This window comes from Neltuma alba, unplaced genomic scaffold, assembly GCF_004799145.2.
Source record: "Neltuma alba isolate B1F8T4 unplaced genomic scaffold, ASM479914v2 tig00003144_pilon, whole genome shotgun sequence".
Taxonomy (NCBI): Eukaryota; Viridiplantae; Streptophyta; class Magnoliopsida; order Fabales; family Fabaceae; genus Neltuma; species Neltuma alba.
In genome coordinates, this window is record NW_021633158.1 from 1 (window position 1) to 13,631 (window position 13,631).

At 36.3% G+C, this 13,631-nt stretch overlaps 1 protein-coding gene across 1 annotated transcript; it reads left to right on the forward strand.

The window, feature by feature from the left end:
• Positions 1 to 3,346: 3,346 nt before the first annotated feature.
• LOC114740413 (uncharacterized) lies at positions 3,347 to 4,135 on the forward strand. Its single transcript, XM_028928555.1, has one exon. It carries the CDS (start codon positions 3,347 to 3,349, stop codon positions 4,133 to 4,135), a length of 789 nt encoding a protein of 262 aa, XP_028784388.1.
• The last annotated feature ends 9,496 nt before the right edge of the window (positions 4,136 to 13,631 follow it).

The window sequence follows — 13,631 nt, forward strand, 5'->3', positions numbered from 1 at the left end:
ATTAATATTGACAGAAAATGATTGTTTTTTTGCCATAAATGGAGGATTGAGTTCAAACTATAATTAAAAGCACAAATAGACTTAACGTTCAGTCATTAGCGTTAAATTGACTGCTGTGTTTCCAATATTATCATTTTGCCCCAAAAAACGGAAGAAAGTGATGTGCAACCAAATGCGCCTAGGATCTATGGCTCAAACTTCAAGCCTTCAATATTAATTCCGGTACAAGCCAAATAAATCTAACTTTTGCAAAATATTAATATATTATATGAAATGTATATTATAATTATTATTTATCTGCTATTTATTGCTATAGTATTATAGAAACTAGTTTATCTGCCATTTGTATCAGACTATTATTTGTTTTTGGATACATAAACATTATTTATCTTTTTCACATTATGTTTTTCATCTATTGAGAAAATTAATAGTTCATGACACTTCTTCAAGGATAATGTTCCCACTGTTTTTTTTCAAAAAGGAAGGAAAAAAATTTTCAATAATTGAATTTCACAGAATGTCATCAAAATGGACTATAGAGAGAATTTGAATTATAGTGGAATATACTTGATTTACAAAAGAATTTATTTTTCAGGATACTAAAATCTACATTTACTATATTACTTTGTAATAACTGCTATATTTTTTCGTTACTACTTTTTATTTAGGATAAAAAGACATTTTTCATTTCACCAAAAAATTATGGGAAATTGCAAATAAAGACCCCCCAATATATAAAATGGCAATTAGGGACCCTGAATTTGAGAAATTGCTGCAGAGGACCCGGTCCCAATTTGCAATTATGAAATGTGTGTTAAATGGCTGAAATGCCCCTCACTCATCATTACTGTTAATGAAGGCAGACCAGGATTTTAATGGGTGGCGGGAGAGCTGGTGGAGTAGGATGAGCCGAACGAGTATGTGTGATATTGGGATCTTCTAACATTGGCAAAATGCGAGTAACTTACAGAGTAAAGTGTTCTTGTATTGTTCCCCGTAAGAGTTACACATCGTCACATTCTCCATCTTCATCTCTGCTGTGTGGTGAGTAGGCTGGAGGAAGGAGGGAATGGGAGTGTAGTTGAAGATGAAAGATATCACAATGTAGGAGGTTGTGTTAGTTGGAGGTGGGATATTTTTGTTTTCGTAGTGTGAACGGTCATCTCTCATTTGTAGTGCACGGTGCTGGTTGCGATGGGGAGGGGTCAGAGTGTAGTGGTTTGGCAGAGTGTAGGTTGGATAATGGCCGTTAGTTTGACCGTGAACGTTGAGGTGTTGCCACGGAATGAGGGAATGACGATACCATGATTTTCGGTGTTGAAGTCGTCAAGCCCTAAAGTGAAGTTGTGAAGCCCTAAAGTGATGTTGGGAAGACAGGAGGTCTGGGTTTTTAATTTGGTATGTAAATGGTTGAGTCGATGGAATAAATGTGTAAATATTTATTAGTGAAGCTAACGTACTGACTAACGTAAATTTTTGCTGCAGATTAGTATGAAAAATGGATTTCAATAACCGAAGAAGCTGTGGGGAAGGAGTTGTTCTGTTACGTGCACATTGGTGGACATTTTGAAGCAAATGGTGAAGGGATAGTTAAATATATTGGAGGGAGTGTAAGGGTAACCAGTATAAAAGAATGGATAACAGTAGACGAGTTGTGTGGAATAATTTCACAGTGGATAGGCAATGATGGTGGTGGATATGAGATTAAGTATAAAGTTAAATTTGATGAGAGTACATTGATTGATCTTTGTGATGATGGTGATATCTGCAACTTGTTTAGATATAATGACAGCAGTGGTCATGTGTATGTAGGAGGGAAAGGGAATGATAGGGAACCTAGAGCAAGGAATGATCTAGACGTGTAAGTGGTTATGTTTTCCAATTGAATCTTGTTATTTACTAATATATTGTTGGTAATTCGTATAGAAATATTGTAACGAAGCTAATGGTGTTGCAGTCCTAAATTGTAATTAGTAAATGCAAGCATGTTATTGAACATAGTGGACATGTCATTTCCATTTGTAAACTTGTGTTTTAGAAATGCAGACTTGTTATTAGACATAAGCAGAGGTTTCCATATGTAGACTTGTAATTCAACGTATTGAAGTTATAATTATCATATACGGACTTGTTATTTAGATATCTGTAGATGTTATTTTACTAACCAGTAGTTTCTATATGGAAAACTTGTTATGTGAGTAACTCAAGTTGTAATTACCACATACGGACTTGTTAATTTAGCAAGGAATTGTTTGTAGATGTAGACTTGTTATTTTAGTTACTAAAGTTGTAATAACCATATGCGGACTTGTTATTTAGATATGTAGACATGTTATTTTATTCAAACCTGTCGTTTGAATATAGCTGTCCTAACTTGGTATTATGGTGGCAGGAGTGAGAATTTATTTGGACTTTCACAATACATGAATACATTTGAAACGACCATTGGTGATGAACATGAGCCAGTGAATGTTGAGAATGGAGTTGAATGCCTAACTTTTGAAGGAGGCGGATCAAGTCAGAGAAGCAAGTGTAGTGGTTCAGAGAGTCAGGAAAGACTGACGGGCGAGATGAATTGTACCAAATGGGCAGGAGTGTTTGTAGGAGTGGGCCAATATGTTCCACATGCTGTTGCTTTTAGGGAAGCTGTGTACAGGTTCAGTATTGCAGAGAAGTTTGCAGCGATATATCAGGAGATAGTAAGGAGAAGATGAATGTGAGGTGTAAAGTAGAAGGGTGTCCTTGGAAGATATGTGCAAATGCTGTTGGAAAGAACAGTCATCTATTACGTGTGACTACATTTTGCAATAAGCACATTCATTCAGCCTAAGACAATTTGATTGTGACTTATGGTGGGAGTGCTGCGTTGACATCATCAGTAATAGTTGAAGAGATAAGGGACCATGCTGAAAAACGGCCCACTGAGATAAGGAAGATGTTGGAGAGGGAGTATGGTGTGAGGCTTACATTTGTCAGGCATATAGAGCAAAGGAAAAGGCAATGGAAGAAATACATGGGAAACCGGAACAGTCCTATATGTTAATACCATGGTTATGTGAAAGGTTGAAGGAAACTGATGACAAAACGGTTGCTGAATGGGCCTCCATTGGTAATAGATTTGAGCGTGTGTTCATTGCATATGGTGCATGTGTTGAAGGTTTTTTGAACGGTGCAAGGCCTATATTATATGTTGATGGTACTCATTTAAGTGGTCCATATAAGGGGACATTACTGTCAGCTTCGGCATATGATGCGGATAATGAGATTTGCAATAGCAGTGGTGAAGGGAGAGAATCTTGATGACCGGACGTGGTTTTTTCACAAGATTAAACAAATAGTTGGTTCAATGCAACTGACTATTGTGTCAGATAGACTTAATTCTATAATTGGTGCTGTGCAAGCAATATTTGGGAGTGAAAGGCATGCATACTGTTATAGGCATGTGAAGGAGAACTTTAGCTCTGAATATATGAAATTAAACAGAGGTCGGAGAAGGACAAGTGAAAATTCAAAGGAAGATGCATTAAAGGTACTGGATAAAGTGGCTTATGCAAGACTTGCGGATGAGTTTGATCATGCGCTGGATGATCTCAGAACCATGTCTCATGAGTTATATGAGTGGGTTATCAATCAAGGTGATGTGGATAGGTGGGCATTGAGCAAGTTCTCATATAGAAGGTGGGACAACATAACAACTAATTTAGCTGAATCTTTTAATGCTTGGATGGTAAGGGAGAGGAAGCATAACGTGGCCCAAATGATCCATGAGCACCGGGAGAAAGTAGCAAGAAAGATGCATGCATCATATGCAGCAATGACTAAGTGGAGTAATTGCGTTGGGCCAAAAATAGAGGCAAAAGTATTGGAGCATGTGTATTTCGGTAGGTACATGCACTGTGAGAATTATGGAGGGGGAAGAATATGCGTGCACACATCACGTGGAGACCAAAGAGTGGACCTTGGCCTACACAAATGTAGCTGTGGAACTTGGCAAATGTTAGGGATTCCATGCTCACATGCTTGTGCAGCCATTAAGACCATAGGGGAAACGTTTATGATTATGTTGAAGAGTGTTACAAACGTTCATCCCAAGAAAAAATCTATGCCCGAGCATGGTTCCGGTGGTGACAATTGATATGTCTCACCTGAATGACTATACGTTTGAGAATCTTACTGCTCAACCCTTGCTTTTACCCCCAGTCACTGCTAGGCCTTCTGGAAGACCAAGAAGAAATAGAAAGGAATCACAATTCCACAACAAAAATATATATCATTACACTAGATGTCTTCATCCTGGACATACAAAGAGGACATGCAAAAATCCTAACCCAAGTTGACTTCCACTTACAAATGGGACAACTAATTTTTTTGGCACATATAGGGTTCATCCTTCTTAATTTTTTTGGGAGTAGGATGTTAGTAGATGTGCACATATATTTTTTGTTACTTCTATGTTTGGGACAAAGGGACATTAAGTTGAAGATGTAAGTTAATGTGCACTTGTCATTGAATGTTGTAAAGAACTTGTTGCTGTGAAAGAAATCAGAACTTGTCACTTCTTGTTATTTTGCATAGTTAAGTTGTCATTTGCTTTTGTGCACTTGTAATTTCATGTTCATCAGAAGTGGTTGCTGTCAGAAATGTGCAAAGTGTAATTTCGTGTTTATCAGAAGTGGTTGCTGTCAGAAAACGAAATGTGTCAAAACCTTATAGGAACTTGTCATGTGCCATAGTAAAGTTGTCATTTGGCAATATCAAGTTGTCATTCCGTGTTTGTCAAAAGTGGTTGCTGTCAGAAAACGAAATGTGTCAAAACCTTATAGGAACTTGTCATGTGCCATAGTAAAGTTGTCATTTGGCAATGTCAACTTGTCATTCTGCGTTGATTAGAAGTGGTTGCTCTTGGAAATGTGCAATGTAATCACTGTCTTCAAAAGTATGAAAATGTATTAAAACCTTCCAGGAAATTGTCATTTTCCATAATAAACTTGTCATTTCCCTTTCTGAAGTTGTAACTTTGTGTTCACTAATAGTGAAAATTCAGTCGTTTCATGAAAACATTATAAGAACTTGTAATTTTCGATAGTGAACTTGTCACTTTCGTTTGTGAACTTGTCATTCTTGATTATTGTAAGTGGGAATCCACTAATTTCACAGAGAATCTCGGTTTCATGAAAACTTTATCGGAACTTGTAAATTTCCCAAGTCAACTTGTCAATTTACTTAGTGAACTTGTCATTCCGTGACTATCATAAGTGGGAATCCATTCATCTCAACAGACAATCTCGGTTTCATGAAAACTTTATCGAACTTGTAACTTTCTCAAGTCAACTTGTCAATTTCCTTAGTGAACTTGTCATTCCGTGATTATCATAAGTGGGAATCCACTCATCTCAATAGACAATCTCGGTTTCACGAAAACCTTATGGGAACTTGTAAGTTTCACTAGTCAACTTGTCAATTTCCTTAGTGAACCTGTCATTCCGTGATTGTCGTAAGTGGAATTCCACTAATTGGAACAGAAATTTTCCCTTGCATGAAAACATCTTGGGAACTAATGATTTGGCATTGTCAACTTGTCATTTTCCTTTGTCAACCTCTCATTCCGTGAATCAATGTGCAAATTTAGCCACCTTTAATACAGAATCACAAATTTGTATGAAAACCTTTTCACAAGTTGTCATTGGCCATAATGAACTTGTCGTTGCCCGTACTAAACTTGTCATTGGCCATTTGGCCTGACTAAAGGGAAATTTGTCATTCCAAATATAAGTGCTGTTATACCATCAATCCAACCATATCATAACCATTACAATAATTGGCATACAATTTCAACAAATGAATCAATTGACAAAGTTAGTAAAAGTCACAGCCTAATTTAAATGCTCTCTATAAAGACGTTTTCCTCTTCTTGGTCATTCGGCACTTCTCTGGTTGTGAGATAAGATCATACACCTTCTGACGGCATTCATTGTCATCATGGTTCACCAGCCACCACATCAGCTCGCGTCGAAAAGAGGACACATCAGCCTGCACAGCAAGTTTACCACCAAACAAGTCACACGTGGTCACTCTTGATTGCACAATAAATAAGGTAATGTCAATACCTCGGTATATTCAAGGGAAACATTAGGCTCCCATTTCTTGAGCCATATGAGCACATGCACACCACAGTCCCTCCTGCCCACAACACCACCCTAACAGTTTTAGCTCCTCAAACCAACACAGCCAAATAACATATCACATGAGTAGGGTGTAGACACTCACAAATTTTTCTGCTATGGTACATCAGGCCAGACAATTTCCAAGTTATCACTAAAATCTGGTCTAACCATGTGAAGTATGTCTTCAAACCGATCCCTCTGCACATATGCCATATTCATCAAAAGGATAATAATATAAAACTGTCATTTCCCTATCTAACATGCACAGGTCAGTAACATCTTACACATCCGGTGATGGCCATTTCTTGGGGGTCATATGTGGCTGCCTTCTTCTGCTTGGAGGTAGTCTTCTTACGCTGTAAACTTGCTCGCATAGAATCAAGGACATTAAACTTCTGGGTCTTCGGTTCGAATGCAAAACAGAACCAATGCTCCCCAACTAGAGCAGGACCCAGAATCAAGTCATAGTCACCTATGTTGTAGCCAACATAATGCGGAAGTATTTGTCATGCATATTGGTTAGGATCCCAACGAGCTGGATCACGGGTCATTATGGCCTATGAAATGCAGAAAACCAAGTTGTTATTCACTGTAACACACTTTATTCTGTCATTTTCATTTCCAATCTTGTAAATCAACAAAGCCTATTAGTAATACAGAAACCTCACCATGAAGTCTGCATCAAATATATGCCTCTTAACTCGACCTTCAACTGCCTGCTGCTCTTGCACCAAAGCCTTATAGACCAACGACATCACTCGGTTACTCACCCTGTTATTTCCACCAAGCGAATGCAGCAATCGTCGGGGGATGTCTTCATCAAACATTCTGATCAAAGGACTGAAACATATTCAAGTGAGTTACTAGATGTGTTATGTTAACATGTAGTCAACAAATAAGATCACATAAGCAAAGATTTTCACTTACATCTCACCCTCATCACCTTTGACAGCTTGGCTGACTAAGTTGAAAAAAATATCCTTGGGCTCCATAGGCCTCTTCACTCTTGATTGTGCCTTCAACTCCAACCAAGGAGACTTGATCTTGCTGAACCGAACCCTAGTAGATCTCCTTAGTTGTTGTGCCTCCACAGATACAGGTTCTGGATCAGGCCCAACATATTCAACAATGGCCAGGGGGGATACCTCCATCGGTGAGTGACCTTCTGCCTCATCACCTTCAATGGTGGGTGACACTTCCCTAGAGGGACTGGCTGCAGGTACGTCACCCTCTGCATCACCCTTGTATTCCCTCTCCATTTCGCTCCTGTCATCACCATCCCCTTGACCCTCTTCCTCCATCTCTTCATTGTCGCTGTCATTCTCTGTGTCGCCCTTCCCATGACTGTCTCCATCTTCACTGCTTACTTCATCCTTCTCCTTTTCCTCAGTTGTGTCATCATTGTTGCGCCTCTCCTCATCATCATCTTCAGAGTCACTTCTATTTGTAGGCACTGTCTCAACCCGAGCCTTTCCTCTTGATTTACCCTTCCCACCATCTCCCTGTCTTGGGATTTGCACCTTCACCAACTCCTCATCCACTATTTTCATTAGCATCTTTTGCCCTTCCTTTATCCTCTTCATTAGGCGCTCACGTAACTTCTTCAGCTCCTGCATGTAAAAGACATTAATCAAGTAAGTATATACAACAACAAGTTCACTATAGGAAATGACACCTTCACTATGACATATTGACAAGTTCAGTAAACCAGATTACAATTCAGGTATGGCAGATCACAAGTTCATTATACAGAATTACAAGTTCAGTAAACAAAATCACAACTCACGTATGGCAGATGACAAGTTCATTATACCGAATGACAACTTCAGTAAACCAAATTACAATTCAGGTATGGTAGATCACAAGTTCATTATACAGAATTACAAGTTCAGTAAACCATATCACAACTCACGTATGGCAGATGACAAGTTCATTATACCGAATGACAAGTTCAGTAAACCATATCACAACTCGTGTATGGCAGATGACAAGTTCATTATACCGAATGACAACTTCAGTAAACCAAATTACAATTCAGGTATGGCAGATCACAAGTTCATTATACAGAATTACAAGTTCAGTAAACCATATCACAACTCGCGTATGGCAGATGACAAGTTCATTATACCGAATGACAACTTCATAAACCAAATTACAATTCAGGTATGGTAGATCACAAGTTCATTATACAAAATTACAAGTTCAGTAAACCATATCACAACTCACGTATGGCAGATGACAAGTTCATTATACCGAATGACAAGTTCAGTAAACCATATCACAACTCACGTATCACAGATGACAAGTTCATTATACCGAATGACAAGTTCAATATACAAAATCACAAGTCAGTCTACCCATTGATAAGTTCAATATGGCCAATCACAGCATAAGTATTGCGAATAACAACTTAAGTTTGCCAAATTACAACTTAACAATGACAAAGCTCTATGTCACTATAGCAAATCAGAACTTCAGTATAGGAAATGACAACAATACTATGGCAAATAACAAGTTTAGGTTACGAAATAAAAACTTCAGTTTAACAATTATATCACATACCGGGTCCAGAAACTCTACAATTATCCTCTCTTCTTTCCCTGTCACAGCTTCACTGCCTTTTCCTCCATACATAATTCCCCTAACACTCTTCCTCTCCTTGCTGGCTAATTCTTTTATCTTCTCATCAGTCTAGTATTCAATTGCAGTAGTGGACTCTCGACCAACAGGCGTGTTCAGGTTAAAATTCTCACCAAAAAAAAGCTGCAAGCCAGCCACATATATACAACATTAACATTATGCACATCGGTAATCAAATGCAAACACAATGACAAATAAAATAGTAATACCAGAAGTAAGTATATGCAGCCACCAACAGTGCTGCTCCCCTGCCCTTCATTGCCCCGCCTGTACCCTTTGACATAGTCTCCCATTTCTTTCCAGAGGTCCTTTATAATATAGGTAGCCCAATCATACTTTTCAAAGTCATCCATTGTGCAGCGCATGACTCTAACCAACTTCTCACTCACTTCTGAGCTTGAATTCGGACATAGAAAAGTACCCAGGGTGTATAGCACAAATAAAAACTCGAATCTGTGATCCTCCTCCCCTGAAACAATGTCTTTTAGTATTTTGTTGAATGACACTTTCCGATATTCATTTCTCAACTCTTGATACGTAGCATCACTCCCATCAACTTTAGTTTTCACCTCCTCCCCACCGTGATGGATTCATAGCAGTTGCTCAACATCTTCTACTCCTATTTCCTTTGATTTGCCCCTGATTGTAAATTGATGCGTTGGCGGGTCATATGATCTCAGCATGGTCACAATGAGATCACAGGGTAGTCTCTTTAATCCAACCTTCAACAGCCTCCCGAAGCCCATCCTCTCAACCCTCTCCCTTAAGTCTTTATTATTATTCACAAAGTGCAGTAATTTTCTTAATCCCTTTAGGGACACCCGGGTTAGAAATGATGGGACATGTTTCTTTTTCTCCTCTTCTCCCTTTTGTGGCCTTCTTTTCTTCACCTCCTCGATGTACCTCATCTTCTCTTCAGCGGCCATAGCTTTCCATGCATTTGACGCAGCATCTCTTTTTTGTTTGGCTGTCATGTCAGGGTCAGCTATTGTGGCCATAAACTCACTTCTGAATAACAACCAACCGTTGTGTGCCTTTTTTGATCCAGAGGCTCCTTCTGATGCCATCTTCCTCTTCCTGCAAAATATTCAACATAGAATCCTTCACAACCACATTTACTAACTAACTACCACCTCTGTTAACAACCTATTCTGTAACCAACAGCCTTCTTACATCACCACCATTGACTTCTTATTTCGAAACATGAACTTGTAATTTCATATAAGCAAGTTGTTAATTTCTCAAAGTAAACTTGTTATTCTCAACTACTTCTCATGCTTGTTATTTCTCATCATTAACTTGTCATTTACAATTATCAACTAGTTATTTTACATTATAAAGTTCTCTATTTGTCATAATCGCCTTTCTTATTCCCAACTTCTTATTGTCATTTTTAAACTTGTCATTTCCTATTGTTAACTTGTTAGGAACCCATGGCAGCCTTCTTATTCCCAACTGCTCAATAACTTGTTATTCATTATATTCAACTTGTTATTTTCTATTACCAACTTGTCAATTACACATTCTTATTTTGCATTATCAACTTGTCAATCCCCCTACTTCAATTTTGTCATTTTAAACGACACTATCACTTTAACATCTCTTCAGATCAATTAATAGTTAACCAATTCAATTTGCACTTTATCCATTCAAGTGTCGTCATTTCCCAAACTAATCTTGTCATCCTCCTAACTGATCTTCTAATTCCCTTTCCACCCAAACCCATTCGCCCATCTTCTTCCACAGATAACTATTTTTCGCCAATCAGTCACAGCATATTCAACAGAAAAAAGATATATATACGTTCCTGCCCTAAATGCATTCCCTTCCCTCTCGTTAATGTATCACATAGGCAGCAACGAACACAAACAAACCAAAGCTTGAAACTTACCACCAGATTTTGTCGCCAAATGCCGCTGTTAACTTTGATAGCCACACACGACTGTCACGATGCCTCTACCTCCTCCCTTGCCTTTGATAATGCCGATAGATCACTACTCCAGCACGACTCCGTTCTCCTCTCCCATAGCAAATACACTCTTCTCTCACACAATACTCCTCTCGCCGCAAAATGGAAACAAACTCTTGCGCATAAATAAATAGAGCAAACTGCAAAGAATGGCCGGGGGATATACAAAGGAAGTTATCGCGCGTTTTGGGGGGGAGGAGAGCGCGGACAGGTTTTTTTTTTCTTTTCAAATGAGTGAGGGGCATTTCAGCCATTTAACACACATTTCATAATTGCAAATTGGGACCAGGTCCTCTGCAGCAATTTCTCAAATTCAGGGTCCCTGATTGCCATTTTATATATTGGGGGGTCTTTATTTGCAATTTTCTCAAAACTTATTTCATTTCTTTTTTTATTCTATTTCGTTTTATGTACCAAATCAAGCTTGCTAATTACTCGCTCCCATCCCATCTATAAGGTTTAAATTTAAAGAGGGGTGTGATCCATTTTGTTATCTTCAATTTGAGTTTATCTTAACATTTAACGTGTCTTTTCAATTTTTTCTTAATTATTTTTTCTATTTTTTTTGTCACACTCTTTCTCATTATATTTGCTCATATGAATTCTTTTTCATCCTTTTTCTATTTATTATAAAGATGTATTTGTAAACAAAAGTATATTTCTCATCTATTTATTACTTTTAATTAGTTTTTTGTTATACACAAATCAGTTATTTCAAATTTATAATAAGCATAGGAGGCAGTATACTGTGTATATATATTTTTTAATAGAAGGCTGTTATTATATTCTTTTACGAGAAGGGTAGAAAGTGATTTATAATAATGCATTATTGCCGTGGGACTAGGGGAGAAAGTGATGCATAACCAAGTAATAGTGACGGAGATTAGAGAATGATTATAAAACTTTTTTTTAAAAAAACACTGTTTAAGGATCTAAGAACTCAGAAGTACAAAACGATGAATTCGTATAAATTTTATATTATATGTATGTAAATATGTAGAAAGAAATTTTATTTCAAATATGTTATTTTTTAAATTTAAACATTTTAAGCACTATTAATATTTTTTCCCTCTTGATCCAATTGCTCTAAGTCAATGATAATATTAATATTAAAAAACTACATGGTTTTTTTAAATTACGCTAATTCTTGATAAAAATATGAAAACGTTTTGCTAATTAACCTTTACATAATATTTCAGATGCTAATTTTTAATTTAATTTTTTATTAAAAGTATTTATTTAAATTGTTTAATGTGCGCGCGCGGGTGCACATGGTTTAAAATATTTATTATCTTTGCATATGATTAACAGAATTTATAAAAAACTTTGTGCATTTTACTCTAAGTTTTTTTATTATATAATCTTGTTTGGCCAAAATGTTTTATCATACTACCTCCAATCCTCAATAAAAGCTAGTTGACTAATTTGAGTAGATTAAAAAAATTAATTATGTTAGTTATTTGTAATAAATAGATCTTGTGTCTTTTCTAAAATATCCTTACTAATTAAATGTATTGGCCAGAACTATCATTATTATAAGAACTACTTTGAAAAAAATGAATAAAATTTGGCATATAAAGTGGATTAGGGTCTTATATTTAAAACCAAAATAAAAATCAAATAAACTCTTATATTAAGAACTGAAGGTAGTATAATTTACTCTGAATTAACTCCGCATGTTTTCTTCAGCTATAAGGGTCATGCTACCCCAAAGCCACTATTCGATATTGCAAGCAATATTAACTTGTAACAATAAATAAATATGTACACAGACACACAGACACACACACAAAATTTTAAGACTTTTAGTAAAAAAAAAAATTATAGTAATGTATATAATTTTCATTCATTTGGAAAAATACCACAAGTTACGCCACAATAGAAGCAAGGCTAAAACCGAAAGCATTGAAAAGTAAATTGGCTACTGAGCATGAGGCTGAAAAAATAAGAAGACTTCATCGATGGAGTTACTGCGAAGGCTACGAACTTAGAAATGGAGAGCAAATTGAAGAAATGACCCTGAGCAATCAAAGAGTCCAAGTCCAGGTCTTATTTGTCAACATTTTTTTTCTCAACAAAAGAATAAAATAAAAGACATAATCATTATTTTATGACACAAGACTTGACTATATGACGTATATTTCAAAATGTGTGTTAAAAAAAAAAAAAAACCCCCATGTTCCTATACTTTAACCGTATTTTATTTTTCATCATCCTTTTAGTTACTTCATCTAAAATATTAGTCCTTTTAGTTTGAAAAATATTTAAAGGCATCATGAGTTGACCCAAATAATATTAATTTTGTTAAATTAATGGACTTAACAGTGTTATAAACCTAAAGTATTTACATTCTCAGGGCTCTTTATATGACAAAAATAACCAAAAAATTCATTTGGCCATCTGACATATTTCGTACCAAAATTTTCATCATTGCATACCACTCCAATCATTATAAATTACTTGTAACTTTCATTTTCAAATACTAAAAAATGCATTTTATCCATAATAAAGTTTTTCTCTGTTTGCATTTACAAATTAATCCTATATCTTTCTCCTCTTTCTTTCTTTTCAACAAAAATTAAATAAAAGTAAAATCAGAAAAATAATCATTAAATACCCTACAAGTAACTTTTACATTTAGAACTAAAATGTTTTTCCCACTTATAATAAGAATAAGAATCAGAGTGGCATAAAGTAAGCATTTTGTCAGATGATCATTTTTTCCTATTCAATAATGTGGGTCTGGACCTTCCAAACACATAAGCAATATAACTGAATCCAAAAACAAGATAATGCAAGACCAGCACATTATGGTCGTCCTTAATTGTGAAATGTGTTTTATGTATGATACATGAAGA

Excerpts from the sequence above, each read along its gene's own strand:
- LOC114740413 (XM_028928555.1), top strand. The coding sequence starts at position 3,347 with ATGCAACTGACTATTGTGTCAGATAGACTTAATTCTATAATTGGTGCT.